This window comes from Eulemur rufifrons, chromosome 6 (genome assembly GCF_041146395.1).
Source record: "Eulemur rufifrons isolate Redbay chromosome 6, OSU_ERuf_1, whole genome shotgun sequence".
In the NCBI taxonomy this organism is placed as follows: domain Eukaryota; kingdom Metazoa; phylum Chordata; class Mammalia; order Primates; family Lemuridae; genus Eulemur; species Eulemur rufifrons.
Window position 1 is genome coordinate 99,455,566 of NC_090988.1, and position 26,620 is coordinate 99,482,185.

The 26,620-nt window shown below is 57.1% G+C and overlaps 1 protein-coding gene across 6 annotated transcripts in view; it reads right to left on the bottom strand.

Moving 5' to 3' along the window:
- Nucleotides 1–26,620, bottom strand: part of ANO1 (anoctamin 1) — a 153,862-nt gene that overhangs the window by 70,538 nt on the left and 56,704 nt on the right. For 4 of the 6 annotated variants that reach the window (XM_069471717.1, XM_069471716.1, XM_069471714.1 and 1 more), the window contains exons 1-2: nt 17,507–17,909; nt 8,842–9,174 (exon numbers count right to left, since the gene is read on the bottom strand). In XM_069471717.1, coding sequence (XP_069327818.1) covers nt 8,842–9,174; nt 17,507–17,614 — 441 coding nt within the window. In that variant the 5' untranslated portion in view covers nt 17,615–17,909. Of the gene's footprint in view, nt 1–8,841; nt 9,175–17,506; nt 17,910–26,620 lie in introns of those variants that run through there. The other 2 variants (XM_069471712.1, XM_069471713.1) reach the window with 1 other exon arrangement.

Consider the following 26,620-nt stretch of genomic DNA (forward strand, 5'->3'; position numbering starts at 1 on the left):
GATGGTGGGAGCCCAAGGGCCACGGAGCCACTAATGGGGGCTCCCTGGACAGCTCTGCCTGCATGAGTGACCCTGTCCTGGTTTAGCATCGGCGGGACCACGGGGAGTGTGCCGTGCACACAGTGGGGACACGCAGACCTTCCAGAGCACTGTCCAGGCCAGCAGGTGCGGGTGAGCCCAGAAGCCTCATCACTGCCGGGGTTTTGGCCCGGAGCCCTCAGTGCCCTCAGGGACCTGGGTAGACCCTGTCTCTGCCTCGGCTTTCCCAGCCCCTGCAGGGGGCCCAGGCCTCCTCCTCACCCTGCCCCTTGACGAGGCCATGTGGCCGCCGTGGCCTAATCCTCCTGCGTTCGGACTCAGCGGCAGACACCAGCGGCCTTGGCGGCCACCCTCTGGGAGGGGTTCACGTTCTCTGCCCCAGAGAGGCTTTCCAGGCACGTGACTCCTGGCGCTGCATCCCGGTCAGTCCCTCGTGACCAGGCGCGTTCTCGGCGGCACTGGCACCTGCCCACCCTGTGGGCACCAGCGTCCGGCACGGATGTGAGCTGGGGCACTGGCTCTTACTCGGGACTGGTATCCCTAGGACAGAGAGCAGTGCTGGCCTGGAGTAGGTGCTCAATGACATTTGCGAGTGAGGGATGCAGGAAGAGGGAAGGAGCCCGTCATTATTGCACGCCTACTGCATGCCAGCCGAGTACAGCCTCGGCACTCAGACCCTCATCTGATCCACTCCTGGACCTTCGGTAGCTATCGGTGTGTCCACTGCCCTAAATACGGGTGAGGGGGCAGGGAAGGCCTGGAGCCACTTGTCCCAGGCCCACGAGCAGTGGACATGGGCGGGGAACTCAGCCTGGGGCTGACCCTGCGACGCTCGCTGCTGGCCTCCACCCACGTGGCTCCCAGAGGAAGCGCCTCCAGGCCCCAGGCGGGGTCTGTGTGGGGAAGACACTGCCCGCCAGTGGGCATTTCCCAGGCTGCAGTTACTGCCGACCACGTCTACGCTGCACCGGAAGACCCAGCTCCCAACCACGCGGGCGTGAGGACATAGCCACGCTGGGCGGGAGAGGTATTTCTCTCGGGAGCAAACACACATTCCGCGTCATGTTGGCCCAGTCTCCGCACTTGCGTCTCAGGAGAGCTGGGACTCAGTGGATGTGGTCTTGGTGGGTGGACCGGGCATGATCGCTCTTTTCCAAGAACGTGGCGGGGCAGCTGTGGACATCTTTATCCCCGGCCCGTGGCATGGGGTCTGGCCCCAGTGCCTGCTCAGTGATGGTTTGTTGCAGAAATAAATGATAAGTCAGCAGAAAATACAGACTCAGATTCCTGCTCCTGCTGAAGGTCGGTAGATTACTCGGACCAACCCTCCCATGGAAAACAGTAAAAGACGGGGGATGGACACAGAGAGGTAATGGCCTTAAAGATGCCGAAGAACCAAGAACGGAGAAGAGACTAGGAAGCTGCCAGGTCAGGTTTTGGAGGAAAACCCAGACCTGGAGGAGCAACTAAGACAGTGTCTTCCCTGGTGGCATCTAACAACATGGCCACCGGGCTGGCTCTAGCGGCCCGAGGAGGAAGGAGTCACGGTTTCAATGTAGGCCCGTCCAAGGCGAGGAGTCCAACAGGAGATCCTCCCCCCTGGGCTGGGTCCCCATGACAAGACACTTTCAGGTGACCCAGAAAGGAGTGGCTTTCTTTTCCTAACCCCAGGGCATTGCAAGAAGGTGGCCCTGGTGCCCAGCAGAGCAGGAGAAGAGAAAGGGGAGAAAAAGGAGGAACAGAAGCCACCCTGAGAAGTTCTGGCTCCTACAGGCCATGGCGACCCGGGGGCCTTGACTTGGGTTCAAGGTCATTCCCAGCTGTGATCACCAAGCCTTTCTGGACAAGGGCTCCTTCATCCCAGCCCTTGGGAAACCCCACGGGTTACACAGGGTCCGTGGCCAGCAGGCAAGAGAGCCAGACCCACCAGTGGCGGGAGGGAAAACAGCAGAAGTGACCGAGATAGAAATCAGCCCACTTGGCTTGGGATTATGAAAGTATTAGATGGCTAATAAATCAGCTATGCGCACCTCGTTTAAGGAAATAAACCTCAAGACAGAAAAGATCTGTAAAGGACAGGAAACTATTAAAACATGACATAGCTGACCTGGAAAAGAACCAAATAGAACTTCTAGAAATAAAAAACGATCATAGCAAGAATTAAAAACTCAATGGATATGTTTAGAAATACTCCACTCCCCCAAAGACAGGAAGGCGCGTGGGCTGGGTGGGGAGAAGCTGGCAGGGGGCTGGGGTCGGGGAGGGGGCGGAAGCCCGATGGCAGCATCTGCCGCTTCCTGCGGTGAAGGTGCCCACCACGGACTGCTGCAGGCTGCCAGCGGGTCAACGGCCGGCGAGCAGAATTCCTGGCGAGCTGGGAAGAGCTGACTCCAGCACACCAGGGTCCTGGGGACAGAAGACAGTCTCAGGACTGAAGCCAGAACAGCAAAGATTTCACCCCGGCCGCCTGGGACCCCCCAGGCAGAGCTGTGCAATAGTCTTGGGAGCACTTTAAAGACATGGCCTTAAAAAAAAAAGGTCCGGGATTCACTTTGAAAGAAGGATGTTTCCATAAAACCGAGACAAACCTGAAGGAAATTAGGCAGGGATAAAAGTCAGGCAATATGCTTTGGGCCTCAGCGGAAGACACAGGCGATGTCAGATCCTCGGGGGCCAAAGAAATAAATCTGCAACGGTGGAGTTACGAGTGGAGAACTGTCTTCAGGACTAGACTAGAGGCCCCACAACCCACCGTGCAGGAGGTCCGTTCTCCCTCCCACGGAAGAGGCTGCGGGGTGGGGTGGGGGCTGCGTGTGCTGGGCCACAGGCCCTGCGGGAGGAGTTCGGAGCCAGGTCCAAAGGCGAGTCCTGCTGCTGCTGGGCTGCCCGCTGGTCTGGGCCCGCCGGCTGCAGCTGTCAGAGCCTCGGTTCAGGGTCTAATTCCTGCCCACCTTCTCATGGCCCGGGTAGGAAGCCCACACGGGGTGGGGGTGGTTTGCTTCCACACTGACAGCCTGTGAACACGTTTATGGCTCTTGTGTGTCCTAAAGGCGGGACCAGACCCGAGACTCCCTGGCGTCCAGGGCTCCTCCCCGAACCCCAAGCGCTGGGCTGTCGTGGCCCTGAGGCCCAGCCAACAATTAGCCAAACCCAGAACTGCCTCTGACACCTGCCCGCACCCACACGGCCTCTGTTGGAAACGGCAGGAAATGGATGTCCTCTCCCTCTCCTGTGGCTATGACAAGGTTGCCACCACCCTCCGTGGTCGCCTGGCAGAGGGTGGGGGCGGGGAGTTGCCACACACAGGGAGACCCTTCTCTTCTCAGATCTGACGCCCCTCTCCCCTCTGCCGGCAGCAGGCCAGGCTGCGCTGTGGCCCAGGCCCTGGGAGCATGAGCAGTAGTCTGTGCCCAGGGCTGCGGGCAAGCGGGTGTTTATGGTCAATGTCGGTGGCTCTTTCCCTGTGCCAGGCCTGAGTGTTAACTCTCACCCACTGCTCCCTGAAGCAGGTCGTCTTATCACCTCTACTGGACAGATGGGGACACTGAGGCCCAGAGAGGCGAAGCCACTTGCCCAAGGTTGCTCAGCCAGGAAGCGGCTGAGTTGGGTCCACGTCCACACTCTCGGCTCTCAGAGGGGCCGAGTGGGGTCTGGACCCGCATTCAGAGCTCCGAGGCCGCATCTTCACCCCGACCTCCCAGCCCTAGGATCCGTCTGAACGCAGCACCCACCCTCCCGCAGAGACCACCCTCACTCGCTTTTCAAAAGCAACCTCTACAAAGGTGGGGTACAGATGCAGGGGAACAGCCGCCCGTGACAGCTGCGCTGAGGGGGAGCAGCCGCCGCGGGTGCATAGGTGAGCCCCGCGCAGCGGCATGAAAGCAAACAGGCTTTTATAGGGTTCCAGTGTCCGCGGCCTTCACAGAATCTGCCGAAGCCAGGGTCAAGTTCAACGTCAGGGCACCGTGGGCCTGGGCCACCCTGCAGCACACGCAGCCAGGATTTCAGCGTGTGGTGTTCTCAGCAGTGACCCCATGGACATAAATAACGTCCGGCAGGCTTTGAGGCTGGACTTCAAGAATGCTGATGGGTTCAGTTGCAAGAAAACACGTTGGCCACAAATTTCTCTTGTCCTTTTAATGGGAACCCTGCAAGCTGACCCCATGGCTGTCAAAGGGGGAGAGAGATGGAGAAGTGGGGGGGGGGGGAGAGGGACAGAGAGGAAGAGAGGACAGAGAGAAGGGGAGAGGGAGACAGAGACAGAGCGAGAAGGAAGCGGAGGAAGGGAGGAGGGAGGGAGAGAAACTCCGGGCCTCCTGCCTCAAGGCCCTCCCTTCGTCCTGCCATCTTTGTTCTGCAGTGCCAGTCTGGGGGTCTCTTAGCTCCTGGCGTGAAATGACCTTGGAGGCCGCCCCGTGGATCAAGGTGTCAACGCCTTCCTCGACCCCCCAGGGTCTCTCTTCAAGGTATCTAGGAGGCATCTTGGGGACCCACCCCTCTGCCCTCCCACAGGCTCACAGGAGCCGGTGCTAGGGTCCCCATCTGGGGCTTCCTCTGGGGTAGTGAGTAGACCAGGGGCTTGTGTAGACACTGGGGACCTTGCGCTGGGGATGCTTCTGCTGGCTCATGGGGAAAAGGCCTCCATCCCTACTCCTCAGACCTCAAAGTGTGGTCTGGGACAAGCACCTTGAGTGCCCTGGGGGCTAAGCCCCCTCCCCCCCAGGGCTGCCAAATCAGAGCCTGCATTGTGACAAGACCCCCAGGGATTCCTGTGCACATCCAGGCCCTGCAGTGAGGCAGGCCCAGCCACGGCTGGACTCCTAATTCCCCCAGACCATCTGCCTTGTCCCCCAGCTACGACCCCCCACCTCAGGCTGGTGCCTCTGGGCTCTGGCCTGCACCATCCACGCCCTCCAGGACCCGCCACTCCAGGGCGGCATCTCAGCTATTGTAGTGGGTCCAACTGTGTCCCCTAAAAAGACATGTTCAAGTCCTAACCCCTGGTGCCCGTGCACACAACAGGCTCTTTGCAAGTATAACCACATTAAGATAAAGTCATTCTGGATTAGGGTGGCCCTGAACAGAGCAACTAGTGTCCTTACAAGAGAAGAGGATGCAACAGGGGGAGAAGACAGCATGAAGATGGAGGAGACTGGAGAGATGTGGCCACAGGCTGAGGAATGGTTGGAGCCACCAGAAGCTGGAAGACACAGGATAGAAGGGAGTGTGGCCCTGACGACACCTTGATTTTGGACTTCTGACTTCTAAAACTGTGAGAATAAATTTGTGTTGTTTTGGCTGGGCGTAGTGGCTCATGCCTGTAATTCCAGGACTTTGGGAGGCGAAGGCAAGAGGATCATTTGAGGCCAGGAGTTCAAGACCAGCCTGGGTGACATAGTGAGATCCCGTCTCTACCGAAAATAAAAAAATTAGCCAGGTGTGGTGGTGTGCACCTGCAGTCCCACCTACTAGGGAGGCTGAGGTGGGAGGATCACTTGAACCCGGGAGTCGGAGGCTGCGGCGAGCTAGGATGAGGCCACTGCACTCCAGCCTGGGCTACAGGGTGAGACCCTATCTCTAAACAAACCCAAATTAACCAACTAAATAAATAAATTTGTCTTGTTTTAAGCCACTCAGTCTATGGGCCTTTGTTACGGCAGCCAGGAGACTAACACAGCTATCTGGTTCCTAAGAACCAGCCCGATGTGTGCTCAGCCAGGTCCGCCCCCAGGGCACCATCTGCTCTGCACACCATCACGGACATCTCGAGACAAACCTCCTGCCTCGGCGAGGAAGGCCAGCCCCCGGGCTCCCATCCGGGAGGCTCACAGCCCACTGCCCAGGAGCAACACGGCGCCATGCGCCCACTGGCACCCCATGAGGAACAGAGGCTGGGACCCATCTGCGTGGCTGGTGACCTCCGCAAGGCTGCCAGGTCCCCTGCAGAAGGCGGGGTCTGTAGGCCGTCCCCAGGCGCTGGCTCCCACCAAGAGAACTTGCTTATCCACCCCTTTCTCTCCCTCCAGTCTCCTTTTTCCTTTGCCCCCGTCCAGCCTTTAGAGCAGGGATTCTCAACTGGGGGCAATTTGGGCCTCCAGGCACATTTGGCAATGTCTGGGGACATTTTGGTTTTCAAGACTTGGGGTGGGTGTCACTGGCCAGGTGGAGGCCAGGGATGCTGTTAAATACCAAATGCCGCCAGAGCCGAGGATGAGGAGCCCTGCTTTAAAGCAGCGAGTCTTAATTTGGGGAGGGATCATCGAGTGTTTGAGTGGGTAGGATTGCGCAACTGTGTTTTCTTAGAGGCTGTCTTGTGCCCTTTGCTCCTTGTAATCTGAGCACACCCCCAGAAAGATTCATTAACAAGAGCGTCTCTTCCCCTGAAACAAATACCGCAGCAGCTCTGCCTGCTAATCGGATGGCAGGGGCCCTGCACACACCTCCCGCACTGTGTCCAAACAGTCTGTGAATAGATTCTGGCTCCTCCCGCACCTGGGCCAGCAACAGGCTGCCCAAACGATGGCTCCTTCCAGCAACCTCGGGGGCCAGTTCGTCTCAGATGAGAGCTCTGGGGTTTCTAGCAGCCCCTGTGAAACGCAGTTCACGATCTGAGAGGCGTCGGCAGGGAGGTGGAAACATCTCAACTTCAGCCACTTTGAAAGCTTGACCCGACTCACCTACACCACAGTCGTGTTTCATTTTTAAAATGCCCAAATTAACTGCTTAAAAGCCTCTTTTAGCTCTCAAGCTAAATTATCAGAGAAATTTTAAAGTTGTTCACTGGAATGACCTTTTTTGTGACAGTAACAAATGTCCTCAAGTTTGCTTTTTATTTCAAAGTCACAATAGAGACTATAAATTTTTTTAAAAAGGTATTTATGACAGTATTAAATTAGACTTGGAAAGGTTCTTTTCTCCTTGGGCACTGCTACTCCTACTTCAGTATGAACAATAATGTGTGATATTAATATAATATCAACCAATAAGAATTTGCTACATGCCACACGACTCCGAATTAAGCACTTCGCAAGGGTGACTCTGATAACCCAGTGACATAAATACTATTGTCATCTCCATTTGCCAGAGGGGAAAACTGAGGCCTGGCAGCTCAGCAAGGCTAGGGAGGGAGGCGAGGGATCTGGCCTGGGTCAGCTGGAATTACCAGATGTCAGAGATTCCTGCGGAACAGGAGATTTGAAGGCTGCAGTCAGGAGAGAGTGACACTGACAGAGTGTAAGTCCCCTGGGGCACAGACAAGGCGCACCACGCCCGAGACACGCAATCACAGCTCTCCGCAGCTCAGCTCCCAGGGAGAGGCCCCGGCCGCCCAGCCTCCCGGGCCTCTCCTGCCTCTGACGGAGCTGGTGGTTCCTCCACTTATGAAACGCCATGAGCCGTACACCCTGCACAGTGGCGGCATTGTTCACACGGCCGCAGGGCCGGCCGGGCAGAACAATGGGAAAAGCCAGCGAGAATCAGCCGCCCATCTCTCCCTGTGGCATCTGCTGAGGTCTGGGACCTCTCGAGACGGAAACTCTGCGGGGCCGGCACATACCTGCTTTCTAGCTGCTGCCCTCGAAGGCCATGGAAACTCTCGGAACCCTTGTTAGGACCAAACCATCGCTTCCAGAGTATCGGAACTTTTGAAGTCCCCTCCCATGCCCTCGAAGCTCCCGAGGGAGCTCTCCCTGCGGTGGGACTCACAGTCTCCCGCCCGGTAGCCAAGCCCCCAGGAGCACAGCGGAGGCCCGGAGAGATGCTCCATACTGGGTGAGAAAGAGGCCCTGTGAGCGTTCTGGTTGTTTCCACCTACTTGGCATATATCCGAGTTACAACCTGGGTTCCCTAATTAACTCGCTTTTTGGTCTAAATTCTCAGAAGGCATCCTTATCACAAAAGCATTCACTACGTAAGGACACAGTGGGCCCTGTGGACGAAATATCACACAATGCCAACTTTTATCTTCAACATTTGCAGTTGACTCAATGGCTTCCTAAGTTAACCCGCTGACTACTTTTTTTGCTTTTCATGTGTTTTTGAGATTTTTGCTGACCCTTGACTAATCTTCAGAGTCGCTCTCTAGGCTAGGGGCCTTTCCATCAATATTTACATAAGGAACAGCACTCTTGCACAGAGAGGTTAAGATATTGGCCAGGGGGGCGAACAGCAATGAGCTGAGCAGTGGCGAGAAGCACCGCTACGCTGGGCTGTGAAAGTCCTTCCCTGCGCACGGCTGCACCCTCAACCACTGCGGCGGCCGGGCACGCGAGGTGGGTCAACCTTTTGCTCTCTTCTCTTCAGAAATTGGCTTTCTAGGGAGAGGAGCTCCAGAAAACAGTGTTAAGAGGCACGGATTTCAGAGCACCCAGGGGTCAGCCAGGGACCCCCAGGGGTCAGCCAGACCCATCTCCTCATTTTACAATTGAGAAACTGAGGCCCGAGCGGGGCCGAGGCCATCCAGGGAGACCCCGAGGAGAGCTTTGTCCTCCCTGTGGGTGGGCAACTCTTCCTGGGAGAGGAAGCGACCAGAGCAGGAAGTGTCCTGACCTGCAGGTCGTTGCTGTGACGGCCAGCCCCTCTCCCAGGGCAGACGCAACCCCGAGGGGTGGTCTGGGACCTCCCAAAGCTGTACAAAAACAACTTCTGCCCCACCTTCATGACAAGGGCGGCGTTCTCATCTGGCCCTTCTCTAAGAACAGCTTGAAGCTAGGACGAGGCTCCCCGCCCCCCGCGCTGCCTTCTGAAAGCGGGAGCGCCACCCGCGCCGACCCCCCGCCCAGCCGACAGCAGTGGGATAGTTACGTCCTCGTCCCGCTCCAGCTCCAGGCCGGCCTCCAGGAGGTTGCCCTCGTACTCGTCCCTGCGGAACTGCTTGTCATCCTCGTGGTAGTCCATCGGGGGCTCGGGCGAGCCTGCTTCCAGCGGCCTGTCCTTCCCGGGCAGGGGGTGGTCCTGCTTGACGCTGCGCGCCCCCGGGGCAGTGTCGCCGTGCTGGACCCTCCTGGCCAGCGTCCTGCTGCCCGAGGCCCTCTTGTGATGGTACACCAGGATGTAATCCACCTTGCGCTTGCCGTCCCTGAAGTACAGGCCATACTTGCACTCGGCATCCGGGTCCACGGACAGGGAGTTCAGCAGCTACGGGCGGAAGAAGAGAGAGGCGCACTCACTATCGCGTTGGCAGTGACCGGCCTTCGGAGCGAGCACACGTCAAACCGATGGACTTCATTCACTCGCTCGCCCACTCGTTCGCTCACCCATCCCGCAAATGCTCACTGATGCCTGCCACGCGCCAGCCACTGTCCCAGGGGCTGAGACTCAGCCGTGGACACAGTGGACGGGGCTAGCCTTGGTGGAGCTGACACTCTAGAGGGACACGTTTGCCGCTGATCTCCCACACTGGTCACCCAGAGGGCCTCCTGGTCTGCAGGGACCTGCCCGGCTGCTCGAGAAGAGCTACTGTAAAAGCTCCCAAGGGAAACCCCGCAGGAAGGGCTCCGCGCAGGGTCTCAGGCAGAGCCGAGCCGAGCTTAGGTTCTGCACATGCAAACCTCAATCTGATGGCCGGCGTCCATGGCAGTGTCATGTTAAGGTGGCCGCAGGGCCACTAACTAGCTCTGTGGCCAGAGGTGAGGCTTTCACTGTCTTAGTCTGGGTTCTCCCAAAGCACACCCTGAGGGAAGGGTTGGGTTTGAGTATTTAATCTGGGAGTTGGACACAAGGTGCCAGGGTAGGGCGAGAGGGACGGAGGCTGAGAGAGGTGGGTTAACAAGCGGTCACTGCTGTGGGCAGTGGTCCCTCCCTGGCTGGGGGTCACTCCTGGGGCGCTAACTCCCCCCCCCACGTCCCCCACCCTGCATGTGCTGCCTGTGTGGGAGGATGCCTTTGGGTGCAGAGGACAGAGAGCCACTGGCATGGACAGGTGGGTGCCCTGGGGTGACAGAGCTCAGGGGGGAGGGCTCCAACGGGGTCTGCCCCATCTCAGGTTCCTTATTTGCCCGAAGGACTCTAGGGGGCCAAATGAGGTGCAGGAATGGCTGGTTTAAAATGCCAGATGTTCACACGATTGCCTGTGGCACAGCTGTTGCTAGTGTCAAACCCGAGTTTCTAGAACTCCTGTGGAATGTTGCTGGTTGTGGAGAGCAGACAGGTCAGGCAGCATGCCGGGCTCCAGGAATAAGAAAAAATAAGCAAAACCTCACCGGGTGCAGCCTAACGAATAGCTCCGGACCCGTGGCTGTCCCTGAGGCTGAGCCTCTGCCTGTACCTGGCCGCCTGGTCTCCACCTCGGTTCCTGTGGCTGTGCATGGACACCCCCCTCCTGAGGGTCCCATCCAGCCCCCAAGGGCACCCTCCAAGAACAAGGTCCCCCTGATGGCGTGCAAGACGGGCGTACAGCTCCAGGAAGGGCCCCAAACGCCGATGGCTGGTGGAAAGAGCTGTGCTTGGGCCTCGCTGGCCTGGAAAGTCTGCCCACATGGGGACCGGAACCACAGTGTGGCTTCAGGCTGCACCAGGCTGCTAAAGTGCTGGGCATTTGGCCGGGAGAAGTGGCAGGAAGAACCCCTCACTTGAGGGGTGGCAGGCTGGGTACAACCGAAAGTACATCGAGGAAGCTGGAGGGCTGAGGACCCCCCACCAAACACTCAGCATTAAGGGTGGGGGGACAGGAAGGCTGTGACTACAACAATGCGGGCACCAGCTGTCCTGGCGACCCCAGGAGGATGCTGCGTGGATGCCCTGCCCAGGTTGCTGGCTGCGACTTAAGTCTGCAGGGGGCTTTTGGGCCAGGACCACGCCTGTGGGGGGCAGGCAGCCTTGGGAGGGCTCGGGGGCAGGCTAGGGGGGCACGGCTGCACACCCAGCCTAGCAACAGATGGGCCACGGGAGACCCCACGCCGCCCCCGTCTCACGTCTGCAGCCAGCGCTGCTCCTGAATGCCTCTAGTGGGAGAAGCATGAAAAAGCTGTTCTCAATTTGCCAGTGGGGGGAACTGAGGCTCACTGGGGTGAGCTGCCCGACTTGCAGCCCTGGGTGCCCAATTCCCACACGCTGCCCCCAGCGCGGGGCTCTGCCTGCGGTGCTGGAGGACACGGGAAGGGTGCAGCCCTTTAGAGGCCTCAGCTCTGTCCCTGCTGCTCCCGGGGCCAGCTGGGTGCTGGTGAAGTGGAGCTGGTAAGGCAGCAGGTTAGCGCAGGCTAGTGGGGAAGCTTGGGCAATGCAAGGCCACAGGCCCGTCAGGGACAGCTGGGGCAGCAGGTGGGGCTGGCACAGTGCAGGGCAGGAGCTTTGCGGCAGGCCCTGCGGTTGGCCAGACCTGGGTCTGGGTCTGGCTTGGCTCCTCTCCAGCGTTGAGGCCTGGGGAGGTCCTTGACCCTCTGAACCTCAGGGTCTGCCCCTGCCCAGCAGGGAGGATAACATCAGCTGCCGTGTCGGCGGCCGGGAGGATTAATCAAGCTGATGATCGTCTCTGCTGAGCACAAGCTGGTCCAGAACGTGCCCGGACGGACTCTCCATCGAATTCCGGGGCTGGGTGCCCGGGGGCCATCCCGCCACCCTCACCTCCACCCCACGGCAGCCGCTCACACTCCTCAGCATCCCTGGAAGGTCCGAGGAGTGTAGGGTCGCGGGGAGCTGGCGGCTAAAGGTGCTTCTCTCTCCTCACAACAGAGTGGGCCAAAGAGCTGCACCCAAAGGCTGCCCCTGGGTGACACAGGCCCATGCTCGGGGAATGAGCTGGCAAAAGGCAGGAGACGGTCAGACCAAGGTGGACAGGCAGTCTCAAGGGGGCAGAGGGCACCCCTGCTGGCATCCTGGCACAGCAGGGGCTCACCCCTGTCCTCCAAGTGGGGAACTGTGGTCCTACAAGGCTGAGCTGGGGCCTGTGGTATATCTCCTGGAGCTCGGACTGTCCCCTGTATCCTTGCTGTCCCACCTTCTCCAGCTTCCTCTGTCCTCACTGGGTCCTCCGTGGGAGCCAGGCCACCCTCTCTGACGGGACATCCCAGTCCCTGCCTTGCACGTGCTGGGCACCTGCCTGCGTGCGCTCCCTGTCATTCTCAGCCCTCACAATCGGACCTGGTTTCCAGGGCATGGGGCAAAGCCCCTGTGTGCTGGGATGCGAAGGTGGCTGACCCCTCCGGCCCATGCAGGTCTCCGCGAGCCGGGACCGTCTCTGAACCATCCACCTGCAAGTTTGTAACTCGCAGTGATCCTGAAATCGGACGGCAGGACCCCCGAGGCCTAGCCTGGGACTGTCCCTAACACACCTCCGTCCGGTAGGGCTCAGCACCTAGTGGGGGCCCCACAAATGCTCCTGGTGGGCAGGGATGTGGGTGACACTGAACAGGATGGGCAGACAAACTCTCAGGGAAAGAGAAGGACATTCAGAATGGTCCCTTCAAGCCAGAGAGCAGGCAGATTATCCTAGGGCGCAGCCAACAATCTCTGCCAAGGTGAGACAGGAAAGCCCACTGGGTTCAACAAGAACAACTGCCACTGGGGCCTGACCGAGGAACCAGCTACCCTCAGGGCCTGACAATCTTTGGGAAAGCAGAAAGGTCGCCCACCTTCCCCAACACAGAGCAGGGAATGGCAGCACAGAGGCTGACCGAGAGTGGGCATCCTCCCTAGTCACTAGCTGCCACTCACCGGCTGGGTGACCCCTGGCCCAGAGCTGAACCTCCTTGCTCCTCCGTATCCCCTGAGACCTCCCTCACGTATACAACTTCCCTCCTGGGGTTGCTGGAGGAAGGAAACATGTCAATCAATATATGTTGTAAAGCAGTGGTCCCCGATCTTTTTGGCACCAGGGCAGGGACCAGTTTCATGGAAGACAATTTTTCCACAATGGGGGGTGGGGGCGGAGCTCAGGTGGTGATGGGCGGCCTGGTTCCTACCAGGCATGGACCAGCCCCGGGTTGCAGCCCGAGGTTGGGGACTGCAGTTATAAAGAGTTTTCAACACGACCTGGCATATCTATGGTGAACCCTCAACAAGAGTTTACTCTAATTAAGAACGGAGACATACACACAAATAAAGAAATAGGGGAGGACAGTCTGTAATCTCATGGTCAGAGTAGACCACAAGTGAAAGATGGTGGCAGTGCCAAATCCAGACTTTAAAAAGTCACAACAGGAGCTGGATGTGATGCTGGGCCCAGCAGCAGGCAGCACGGAGCGAAGGTGTGACAGCCCCAGGGCCTGGCTCCCCTGCTGTCTCGTCTGTTCGGGTCTCAGTTTTACCAAGCGGGGATGAGCCTACGAGGGTAAGTGTGAGTGGGCAGCGACCTTTCAACAGCAAGTGTGGGCTCTCTCCCTACTATATCCTACACCGGCCCTAAGGTCTAGAGAGCAATTTCAAGCTGGGCTTAGGGATAGTTGGGCAGGTGGACACATAGCAAGGACCACAGTGGTCCCCGTGGAAGCCACGTGACTCTGTGGAGCCCTTCCGTGGAGTAGTGGAGTGGTGCTTTTCTCGTGTAAAACAGGGCAAAAAGGCCAGGATTCAAACTGCTGTGAGAGAGACATGGGTTGGATTAGACTCGATGCATAACTTTCCAATGCAAAGGCTCAGGAACGCTTGGGAATGTCTTTTCCATATTCTTAAGAAAGGAGAGGCGACCCTTGGTGCCCCGTTGTTGAGGGTAAGGGGCTTCCTCTTCATCTTTTTGATGGTTGGCACTGAGTACGTGGCTGCAGGAAGAATGAATGTGCACACGCGCGGACTAACGGCAAACGCTTGGTCCCGCACACTGTCATAGGTAGTGGCCATCAGCCCCCAGGACACAGAAGCTGAGACTCAGCCAGCCCAGCAACTTAAACATGACACCCCCTAACTCTGGCCCCCCAGTTTCTCATCTGTGAGATGTAGACAAAGACATCTCTTTTTTTTTTTTTTTTTGACACAGAGTCTCATTCTGTCACCTGGGCTAGAGTGCTGTGGTGTCAGCCTAGCTCACAGCAACCTCCAACTCCTGGGCTCAAGCGATCCTCCTGCCTCAGCCTCCCAAGTAGCTGGGACTACAGGCATGTGCCACCATGCCCGGCTAATTTTTTCTATGTATTTTTAGCTGTCCAGATCATTTCTATTTTTAGTAGAGATGGGGTCTCACTCTTAGTGAGGCTGGTCTCGAACTCCTGAGCTCAAACGATCCGCCCGCCTCGGCCTCCCAGAGTGCTAGGATTATAGGCGTGAGCCGCCGGGCCCGGCCTACAAAGACATCCTGATTTAGGTCACAGGATTCTCGTGGGGATAAAAGGTGTGATGAAAGATATGAAAGTATTTTGAATATTACTCCCTGACTCCCTATTTGGGGGGGGGGGTGCTCCTGGAAAGAGCTTCCCCAAAGAAGATAGCAAAATGGTGGAAGAGAAATGCCTTCCTGAGGTCACAGGGGAAAATGTCAGGGACAAAGGTCCCTTCCTAGCAAGCAGCCCTGGCCCGGGCACCACAAGCAGTGAGAGGGCAGCCTTCATTGGGTCCACACCCGCCTCTACAAGCCTCCTCCCCAAACTCGGGAAAAGGGCAGAAGGTGGGAGAGGAGTGCTGTGTCCACGCCTTGTCCACGCCTTGAACGCTGCCCTGGGACCCCATGCGTTCGTCTATTCAGCAATTATCTGGAGTTGGAGCTCCAGGAGCTGAATTCACACATCTGTATGAAATATCGTGACACTCAAGGGAATATACTACATTCGCTTTCTCAGAAAACGAGGGAAATGAAATCAGAGACCTGCAAAATTTCTTTTGGTTTTGGGAATCTTCGAATTACAGATGAGAGGGGAACATCAGTTTTAAACGGTACTATTATTTCAAGAAATTTTTAAATTAGGTTACTACATATCAATTCGTGATTACTAAGCAAAATCTGTGAACAGATCATCCCCAAAGGCGGACTAGCAGGGAAATGCTCTTATCTCAGCAGCTGCGCAGATACTGGAGAATCAGGTATCTCTGGGATGTCTGGGCTTGTTCGGGACACACGGATCCCAGGCCACTGACAACCACCAGTTTGAAGGAAGAAAGAAACACTCAAAGATTAACACAAAGAAAACCTAATGAAATAAATCACATCCAGCCTGGCCCCTGGCTTTCGAGTCATTTCTTCTTGTACCTCATCATAGAGAAATAACGAAGTGATTTTTACCCTTGGACCTGGGGATGGCAGAGAGAGGAGAGGCCGAGGGACACAGGCTGGGAACTGCAGCCCGGCTGGGATGGGCTTATTCTGTGGCTGATTTGTGCACGTATGTGGTGCACATCTGAGAACAGGACAGGAACTCTTGGAAGTGCAGCCCACGCCCTCTGGCCTTTGCTGGGTGACTCAGGGCAATGAGTGAGCAATAATCGTTGGCTCGAGCCATGCTGGGGATGCCCTGGGTGGCTCGCCCTGCCATGCTGCCCGCCCTGCACCAACAGGCCCTGGCTCCAGAGCTGCTGCTTCCAGCCTGTCTGTGGCCATGTCACTAGCAGCACACTTCTTCCTGCAGTCCCCGCCCTCCATGTCCAGAGTAAGTGCTGTGTGCCTCTTCTGGGCCAAGCTCCCTCTTGGCAGACCTTGTGGGGCTCACCTGGGTTTGCCAGAGACCAATGGTTTCTCAGTCTGGATAAGCAATGGGTCCCTGAACTAAACTCCAGAGCCCAGGGCCTGTTTGCTAAGGGCTCTATTTCTTATCATACATCCAATTCACTGTCAAGTCTCATCTGGTCAACCTCCATTTCTCCATAACCTTGGCCACCACCATTATCTCGTGCCTCCTAACTGTGTCCCACATTCCCAACTCTGGGAATATATGTGATTTCTTTGAAAGGTCCCGTCCCCACCCTTATGGGTATAGCTAGCTCCTTCCCCAGAATGTCCACTCTTCAGGCCTTCTGTGGCCACCAGATCTGTGTCTCAGGCCCTTCCTAGCTGTTCTGTTAGCTAGTGGGTGACTTGGAACAGGTCACCTGTCCCTCCGGGCCTCAGTTTCCTCACCTGTAATAACAGTACCTGCCCCACATGTTGTGAGACATAACTGAGCCCAGCGCTATGGAATGTCCCTGTCACTGTCGTGGGTAATCCCAACTCCTCAGGTGAGCTCCAAATGGGCAGAGCCTTCCCTGTCTCACTGTCTGTGGGTGCCCAACATGGTCTGGCCCATGGCTTTGTTCCAATGACGATCCCTGAGCTTCTGAGGCCAATCCCATCTGTCACAGGCAGACCCCCTCTCCATCCACACCTGTCCCAATGCCCCCTGCAGCTCTGTGCAAGCTCCGTTCCCCAGGAGCCCCCCATTTCCCCCGGGAGCCCCCCACTGCGACCTGAGTCTCTGCCTTCCCCGGAACACTGGGACGCAAAGCAGGAGCCCTGCCCCTCATCTCTCTGGGTGCAGCCCCCCCAGGGCACTCCAGCCCCAAGACAAGAGGGACAGGCCAAGGCAACCCCATCAGAGTTGAAGCAGCCCCACTGGGCCTGATGTCTGGGGAGGGGCAGGCCAGGGCTGTAGGGGAAGGAGGAAGGGGGGCAATTCTGTTCTTAGGTTCCAGAAGGTGCTGCTACAGCACCCCCCTCCTGCCAAGAGCAAGCTGCTTCCACAGCTCTATCCTCTTCAGAAGAAGTTTTTCCTTTAAGCCAAACCCCTCATGGATGCTCCCCCCCTGGGGCTCTGCCCTCCCAACCCAGGGATCTCCATGACCCCTGGGTCTGGCCCCAGGGAGGGTGGTGGGGGTAGGAGGCCTTGGGATAGGGGTTCCCAACCACATGACTGGCTCCCTACCAGCATCCCACCCCCAGCCACCACCCTACCCAGGCCTGGGTGCCCAGGGGAAGCAGGGGCCAGCACAGAAAACAATCTCGACTGACGGGCGCCCGCCAGCTGCCCCGGGCATTGAGAGTTCTGGGCTGGGCCCAGCGCCCTGGGCACAACTCCCTCCCCTGGCAAGTGCCCCCCTCTCAAAACGGCGCGGGCGGGGGGTGGGGGTGGCGCTGGAGTCCCAGAGGATGGTGCCCAGTGGCTAGCACTTTCCTGGGGTGGCAACCAACTTGGTCTCAGCCCAAGACCCCCACCCCCACTTGGGCTGCCCCAACCGGCACCCTTGGCCGCAGGCCAGTAAGAGTAGGTCTTCCCCGGGGCCCCAGCCATGCGCTGTCGCTGGGGCTCTGGACCCGGGGCGAGGAGGCTGGGAGCCGAGCTGAGCCGGGTCGCTGACAGAGCCCTGGAGGGCATGCCATGCGGGGCCCAGGCGCTGCGTTTGGCTGGGTGGGCGCCCGCGCCCCGGACAAGCAGAGCGCCAGCTGAGCGCATGCACTTGGTCCGGACCGGCCCGCCCTTCCCGGGGCACACGTGCGCTGGTGGGCCCCTCCGACACGGCCCGGAGGGTGCGGCCGGTGCCCAGGTCCCCGGAGGCCCCGCCGCCGCCCGGCTCCCGCCCTCCCGGCGGGGCACAGGTGCGTGGCCCTCCCGCCCGGGTCGCGGCCGCCCGCACTCACCGTGCCCTCGGACGGCAGGTAGCCGATGTCCTCGATGGCGCAGATGTTGATGATGTGGACGCTGCGGTCCTCGGCCGGGAGCGTCGAGTATTTCTCGTTGACCCTCATCGTGGCCGCCTGTGCGCTGGGACCGCCGGGCGGCGCGCCCTCCCCATCCACGGCCCCGGCGGCCTCTGCAAGCGGAGACGGCAGCGTTCGCGGCGCGCTCGCAGGGGGCCGGGCCTCCCCGCGCCCCGGCCCAGGGACGTGGCCGCCTCCTGCTCCGCCCGCCGCCCTCGGCCCGCCCGGCCCGCGCGGTGCGGGGTGCGGGGTGCGGGGCGCGCCCACCCTCCCGGGGCGATCGCGCCGCCACTCGGCTGCTAGTCCTGCAGGCGGCCCGCGCCGGGTCGGGAACTTGGACACCGCCCGACTTTCTCCTCCTTAAAGATATAAGCGCAGTCTGCCCGCGCATGGCAGGGGCGGCGGCCACGCGGGTCAGATTTTCCGTAGAAATTTAAACACAGGAAGAAAGGATTCCGTTCTTGTGGGGGCCCCTCCAAGTTTTATTTTTAACCAGGGAAAGTGCCCCTTGGATTTATTGAGGGCGGAAAGGGTTTTCATACCGGGGGGACCTTCCAATAGCTTCTGCCTTAAATAAAGGTCCCCAAGTGGCGCACACTTGTGCTGTGGGTCACCTCGGCAGGGAGAGAAGCTTCAGAGACTGAAGTCGGGAATGTTCTCCCTGCCCCTTTCGCGTCCACCCTGGCAAACTGCTGTCACTCAGTCCTCACCTCCTCCGGGCAGACTCGTTCCTGCAGACCCGCCCCTCCAGCTGCCCTGGCTCTTGCAGCAACGTCCCCACGGGATCCTCTCTCTGGAGCCCACTGACGTTACCCTGGCACCCGTTTGTGGAGCTCTCAGCCTTCTGTGACCAGGCACATGCAGAGTCCCTTACACACCGTGTGAGTGTGTATCATCTCATCTAACACACACTTGCGAGGGAAGGATGCTGGTTGTCATTGTGCAGAGGAGACCTAGGCTTAGGAAGGCCAAGGAAAGTCCCTGGCCCCCTGAGGCTCCGTGGGGCCCCTGCAGAGTTGCCCCCACTGCTGGCAGGAGGCTCTGCTGCCTCCCTGAGGGAGGGGCCAGGGCTCTGAGCTCTCATCCTAGGACCCAGCACCCCCGCCACACACAGTAGGTCTTTAAGCCTCCATCCCCGCAGGAGGAGAAGGAGGCAGGCCCCCAAGGGACAGTCACACTCAGGTTTAGCCCCAGGGGCCATGCTGGCAACCCCGCCCAATAGGAACACAGTCTTCCTCTGCCTCCACACCCTGTTAGTTCTTCATGGTGTGTGTGGGATACCACCTCCTGCAGGAAGCCGTCCTGGACTCTGCCTCTCTGCCCAAAGTACCTGCCTGAACCTCTAGAGCAGCCCTTCCTTGACTCCATTTCACAGTGGGTTGTCTACCAGGTTCATACAGCTGACGCTCAATAATTGCTTGGCGAACGGCCACTTAGGACCATTCAGGGCCTACAGAGGTGATTCTAAAGTATTATAAAGTTATAAAGTTGCTTTTCAAGGTCATGACGTCATTAGCGCCGTGATTCAGAGACTGGGATCTGGAGTCAGAGGGGATGGGGTGGGGTCGAGTTCCAGCTGTGGCACTCCAGCCCTGCAGCCCTGTGCCAGCCTCCTCAGCCTCAGAGCCTCCGCCAGGCTCAGCAACAGTGACTGCTGTCACTACCATCGCCATCTTGTCACTGTCATGATCTCCCCTTTCCTGGGGCCTCAGTGAGGCTCCCCATTTAGGCACAAGTTGGTGAATTCCTTGAACTTGGGAAGGTGCGGGAAGGCTACTCAGTCCTCAGGCCGGCTGTGCCAAAGGGAGCTGAGTGACCCTAAAGGGTCCTTTGTCTGCACCTTGGACAGCAAGAGCGGGTTTGGAGAAGCGCCCTAGGCTGGCCAGATCCTCACTGGAAACAAACAGTCCTCCATGGCCTCTGCCCCTGAAAGGCCAAGCTTCCAGGGCTGGGAAGAATTCCACACACACAGAAGATTATGTAACCTCATCCTCTTATCCTTGTTGGTAAACAACCGACATTGTGTAACCCTAATGTACTATCTTTCTAAACTTATGTTCAAGTGGCAAAGATTCTTCCAGAACTCTACAAGGTGTGATTTGTGAAAAAAAGAGTAAAAATATAATTAGTCAATTCTGGATACATTGGTGTCGAACATTTAAGTGACATTTCTGACCTGAGAGGGCTCTGGGGCTGGGATGGCCCTTATGGCTTAGTGCTCAAACCCCTCTGGGGACTGCCCAGTCAGGGGACAATCCCTTAGGCATCCCACCTTCTCCCTGGACAGCGCCCCCCAGTGGCTTTACTCAAGAAGCGGTATGTAACCTCTTGTTTCTGTGATTCATGCCTTTGCCGGGTTCCAGACGTCTGCTGGCCTATAAAACACCACTTTCTTTGCTACCTATCCAGTGGGTTGCCTCTGTGTGTCTCCCGTCCCTGCATTCTGCTGCTTCTCACCTGCTCCTCCCCCAAGTCTTTCTCGTGGACGGTGGAGAAACACTTGAGCGAGAGCAGGGGAAATGCAGGTGGCCTCGTGCACAGCCAGGCCTTGAAGGGCAGAGCCACAGAGGGTCAGTTCTGCTTCCCGACCACTTGTAGGCTGGGCTGGGGGTTCTCAGATCTTAGGATTTCAGGGATCAAGAAAAAGTAAAATCAATAGACCCCAAAATAGGGAGGGAGAAGAGAATATCCCTAAGTGGAGATATCTCCCGAGTCAGGACCAGTTTATGGGGTCCCTTTTGTTCTGCAGATGTTCACCCTGTCCCTGTTGGTCTCCTACAGGTCATTTTGTTGGGATTCTCTCTCTCCACTCTGGGTCGCTAGTGGCTTATAAACGCACCCTCTCCATAAACTGTTGCATTAATTTTTCATCTTCTGCTTTTTGACTCAGTGATTTTCATCCTTAAAAATCGAAAGGGACCGATTTCGTCAGCAGGATTAATTCCCTGCTTACGAATTAGGGAAAAACCAGTCTATTTAGTCTAAACGGTGCATTTTATTATGGGAAGTTCCGGACTTCACAGCTCACCTGTTTTGACACAGTGCTGCCCTTTGGTGCTGTTTGGTGGCACTGACAGACACCCGTGTCTTTGCTGACATTTTAACAGTCACTGGGGGTACATGCATCAAGGGATAAAGAGTGCAGAGTGCAAGGCTGTCGGGGGGGGACTTCCTCGTGAGAGGCTGGCCAGGGGAGCCCTTTCCAACAGCGTTTTATCTTCATCCGCTTGGCATCGCCCACAGGGAAGAACATCTTCTGCCCCGCCCCAGGGCACATGTCTGAGCACTCACCCGGCCGTCTGCAACTTAGTGGGAAGTTGAACAAACCAAACTTTACAAAGTGAGACAGAACAGGCTGCTCCAAATTATATGGATGCAGGGCCTGGTGATCAAGACCATGATACCTGGCTCTAACTACACGGCCTCGGTGTGCCTTGGTTTCCCCTTTTGTAAAATGAGGTGATGAAAAGCCTCCCTTCCAGGCCAGGGTGAGGACCGAGGGGCAAGCACCTGGCCACGGTGAGTCTGGTCCGGGGAGTGTTCCGGTGATGGCCTCCTCTTATATGGAGCTCTAAGGTGGGGTTCTCAAACCCGACGCCATGGAAATTTGGGGCTGCATCACTCTTTGTGGCTGGGGGCGTCCTGCGGGATGTTTCATGGCCTTCCTGGTGACCTCTACCTACAGGATGCCAGCAGCACCCTCTCCCCCATCCCCAGTGTGACAATCAAAAATGCCTCCAGACATTGTCAGTTGTCCTTCAGGGGGCAAAATCACCCCCGGTTGAGAAGCACTGCTCTCAGGCTTGCCACCAGCCTGCACCTGCACTCTCCAGAGCACCTTGGAGGCCGCTTTTATCACCCCACGTTTCGCAGGTGAGCACACCTGGAGAGGTGATGTTCTTGGCTTAGGGTCAGGCAAAAGGGCAAACTTGGCTTTGAACCAAGGTCTCCTGACCTCCCAAATCAGAGCTCGCTCCACGAATTCAATACACACATACGTACACACTTGCACACATACACACCCGGACCTAGACAGGTAGGAGGAAGGAGATTTGGTTTCCCTTTACAAACTAAAAATACACAGGTGCCCCAGGCTGCCACCCTTTGGTGGAGGTGGTGACACCAGCCCAGCCCAGGCTTCACTGAGCCTGCTCTGGCCCTCAGTCTGGCTGTCCCTGCACAGAGCAGCTTGCTGCCCAGTACAAATCTCTGTATTCAGAGGGGCCTAATAAGTGCTGGTGACTCACCACGGCCCCGGGAGAGGACAAGGAGCACGGAAAAACTGAGCAGCCGTGACTCAGGGCCACTGTGAGTGCCAACAGCGGCTCTGGCCCGGTGGGCAGCCGTGTGGGACAGAACCCGAGGCCACACAGGAGCATGAAATAACCTGGTCACAGCGACTTGGGCTGTGATTATCCCCGGGGAAGACGCGCCCGGGGAATTTATAACTGAGATACAGTGGGCGCGAGACGGGGCCCCTGTCATTTCCTTCCCTCGCATGAGGTCAGCGCCTGAGCAGAGGCCGGCCAGCTGCAGCGTGACAGCGAGACTCCGCGGGCACGGAAACCGCCAGCCGAAGTCCTGAAACGCAGCCAAGGCATGAAGTTCTGTCTGGGGGGATTTTTTTCCCTCCAACCGAATCCATGGATGTTGTGTTTCCATAGGAAGGTTTCAGATTCTTAATGTGTTTCGTGGACCCAGGGCCTGCCCGCAGAGTTCCAGAGAACTCGACAAGCACGCACCGGGCAGGTTAGAGCCTGGCCAGCCGCCTCCTCCCGGAAGCCCTTCTTGTCCGGCTCAGGTGGCGTCGTTCACCTCTGTTCTGCCAGTGGCTCCAGTCGCTTCGGTTCCCGCTGTCCTGTCATCCTCGTTTTTCCTGCTTCATTTCTGCACTCTGCTCCTCATCTTTGGCACACTGTAGGCTTTCCCATCTATGTTTATTTAACAAGCAGTTGTACAGCGCTTACTACGAGCTAGCGCCGCGCTAAGCTCTTTACAAACATCAACTCGCCTTCTTACAGCGATTGCAGCGTCTGCCAGTGGATTCTGCAGACGCAGCCTCCTGGGGCCTGTCTCCGGGGGTGCGGGGAGAAGCGCAGGCCGAGCCTCAAGCCATTGCCTCCTCCCCGTGACTCTGCGGGAGTCACAGTGCCAATGCCCAGGGCGATGGATGCCTTGGCATCAGAAACTCCGCCTTGGGGGACAGGGTCAGCCTCCCTCGGGCGGGACTCAACCTGCCCCCTGCACAGGCAGAGAGTGGAAATTCCGCATCACAGCCGGGCGGACGCTCCCTTCTCTAACAGGGCAAGAAAGAGCTTCAGATTGCCGGGCAATTCCCTTTCACCCGTGTTCTCCACCTCCACCTCGCTTGTGCAGACCCCTCAACCTGAGCTCACAGCACGCTAGACACTTGCATGATTCCTCTGAGTCCCTCCCGCCGCCGACTGTGTATCTGCCAGTTCTGATGGATGAGGAGAGCACAGCCCTCCCGTCTCGCGGTCCGAGGGGCTGAAGGTGACTCGAGGCCCCAGGGCCGTGGAGCTGGGACAGAACTTGGCGCTCTGCGCCTTTGAGAGGGTGTGAACTCGACAAGAACTGCTCTCACCCACGCAGCCTCTGCCACAGGGTGTGTGGGGACACAAGTGCCCCAAACCTGCGTTACTCCCCTGGGGTCGATGACCAGCGCAACCCCTTAATCTCCCTAAAGACCCACCTTCAGGGCCTGGCGATGATCCCAACATCACAGGCGCTGGCTGCAGCGTGGATCTCACTCTGGATACGTGTGACCTCATCACAGCCTCTCTCCCAAAGATCAAGGAAGCCAGAGCTCCCTGGACAGACCGTGAGCGTAGTTATCTTTATGGGAGATCCTGATGCTTTCCCGTGAGCCCCAATGGCTGGAATAAAAGATGTTCCAGATTTTCGTTTGGCCACCACGGCCTTTTCCTTGAAACCTTGCTGTTCATTTCACTGTGGGTCCGACGTGTGTATGTATCACTCCCTGCCCAAGCTTCTGTTTTGCAGCAGGGCCTCTGCCAGGTCTGGAGTCTCTGTCCTGCAGCCGAGCGGCTGGGCTGCAAGCTTCTCTCAGGGGACAGTGTGTGTGACTGCTGTCTTCCCAGGGCCCCGTGCTTGTGGGAGAAATGAACGAGGGAACGAACCAGGAGCCCCAACAACTGTCAGCAGATCCCCTACCCTACACTGGGGGATCAGAGCCTTGAAACCCCGCTGGGTTTGGCGCCAAAAACCCTCGCCTCCTGATGGATCATTTCTGCACACTAAAAGAGCAAGTTATTGGGCTCTATGGAACAGCACTGCCCGCCAGGAACATCATGCCAGCCACACGCGTCATTGAGATATTCTAGCAGCCACACTAACAAGCGTGAAAATAGGTGAAAATAATAATGTATTTTACGTTATCTATTATATAAAAATATCATTTCAACATGTTCTCAATATAAAAAGTATTAATGAGATATTTTACAGCTTTTTCTTCCGCTAAGTATTTGAAATCTGGTGTGTTTTTTACCCCGATAGCCCATCTCCGTTCAGACACGCCACGTTTCCAGGGCTCAGAGCCACGTGTGGTCAGGAACAGCTGTCCCGGAGAGCGTAGCCGTGGAGCCTGTTACTATCATCCAAGGAAAATGATTGGGATGGCTTTTATTTTCTGCTTTGCAGTTTTCTGTGTTTTCTAAAATTGCTGTGATGCACATGAAATAGGTTGGTCCTGAGGGAAGGGACGACTGTTACTTAAGACAGTGACACGTGCTGTAGCCTGTGCCTTGCACTGGACCCTTTTGTTATTTTTTTTTTTTTATTTTTTTTATTTTTTTTTTTTTGAGACAGAGTCTCACTCTGTTGCCCAGGCTAGAGTGAGTGCCGTGGCGTCAGCCTAGCTCACAGCAACCTCAAACTCCTGAGCTCAAGCGATCCTCCTGTCTCAGCCTCCCGAGTAGCTGGGACTACAGGCAGGCGCCACCATGCCCGGCTAATTTTTTCTATATATATTTTTAGCTGTCCATATAATTTCTTTCTATTTTTAGTAGAGGTGGGGTCTCGCTCTTGCTCAGGCTGGTCTCGAACTCCTGAGCTCAAACGATCCGCCCACCTCGGCCTCCCAGAGTGCTAGGATTACAGGCGTGAGCCACCACGCCCGGCCCGTTATTAATATTTAAGTGAAAATGGCCAACTTATCAGATTTTTTTACCCGTACAGCACAAATTTAGAGAAAATCATCTTTGCCTAAAGGCCAAGTAGAGGCACATCCCTGAAATATTTTGACGGAGTCGTCTTTGATTACAGAACCTCGCTGGTCACACAGCTGGCCACACAGGCGGTTAAACGCTGGAGGTGAGAGAGATCCTGTTTCGTACCAAAGAGAAATACACTCGGACACTGGAGGGCGTCCCCCAGGGGACTCTGCTGTGTGTGACGGGCTCACCGCACGCAGGCTGTCCCCCTTGCCATGGTGGGACTGATGCTCCCCCAGCAGGTGATCTGAGACAAAGTGCCAACTGCGTGGGGTAGGGGGCAGTGGTCTAACCAAGCTACCTTCCCTGAGAAGTCCTGGACGGGAGGTTGGGGCCACAGCCTCGGCCGGTGGGCCCCGGAAGGAGATGGCTGGGCTCCTCACCCTGGCTTTTCTGGTAGGTTTGGGGTTCGTTCATCCACCCGCACCTTCATTCCCTCACCTGTCTGTTCACACGTGCATTTGCTCGGCCCCTGCCCACTCATTCACGCACTCACCTGTGATTACTAATACCGCTGCCTCCTCAAACTCCGCCCGACTTTGCTTTCCTCTGCAGAGTTCACCGCCTTCTCTGTCCCCCATGAGTCACTTCACTGTCTTGTTTTCTGTCTCCCCTCACCTGCCTCAGCTAGATGTCAGCTGCGGGTCACTCTGTCATGATTCATGATTTGGTGGCTCCAGACTTCATGCCCGAAAGTGATGTGAGGTCCACAGGGACCTCCAAAAAGGCATGAATTGAGTCAGTTGTTCAACAAATTTGGGCCCCAACACATTTGCTCTTACTAAGTAAAGTGTTTATAGGAGGTGACAAGGGGGAGAGAGAGTGGCCTCTGTGACCGAGGGCAGCCGCCTGTCTTTGCAGAATGCAGTAGTGACCGACAGTGAATTAACCCAGCCCTTCCAATCCCTTTGATTATGTAGATAAACCCCAGTGGCCCGTGTCCTATAGAGTTAGTAGGCACATGCATGCACACACACAGGAACACACGCACACACGTGTACACCCCACAACTCATCCCTACAGGGTTGAAGGTTAAAAATGGATCCAAAGCATGTGACCTCCTCCCTCAGGTACGTATAATTAGTGGTTCCAAAATCCATCTGGAATCTCTCCCTGACTGCAGGTGTCTGAGAGTTTTCAGCTCATCACTGTCCAGATTCCCCAAGATCCATGGTCACATAGGCCCTGGAGGGCCAGAGGGCCACCCCCCTTGTGGTGCACCAAGCCCACCTCTAGCTCAGACCATCGATCTCTTTCTAGAAGCTGAGCCCGAGACCTGACTTCCCTGTGTCTTGAATGTGGACCTTCACACCTGAAATCCGATTTTCTGAAAAACCAGATACCTCCTTCCTCTTTTCCCTGCTCTTTCCATGCGCCCCAAGCAGCAAGACGGTCTCTCGGAGGGAGTTTATTTAGGTGTTTCCATTCTACACTGAGATTCTCGCTCCAGCTCTGTGAGATGTGCTTGGTCGTTCCCTCCTCCTTTCCCGCTTCCTTCCCATTCAATGCAAAAGCCTCTCCTCCGGCCTCAGAGCCACCGGAGTGGTTCAAGCCACAGATTCCGTCCCCACCTCCCTGCAGAGCACACTCCCCGCTCCTCCGAGCCTCTCTCCTGCACAGAAGGCCGATCCTGCCCTCGGTCAGAGAGGACGCCAGTGCTCCCAGTTCTTTACAAAAGGAAAACAGGGAGAAAAAGCCACACAAACCATGGCTGGAGACGGCTGCCCCTGCGAGAGCCAGACGGGGCCGCGCCCAGCCTGCGTAAGTGCGGGAAAAGAAGGCAGCACAGGGCTCCCAGCTA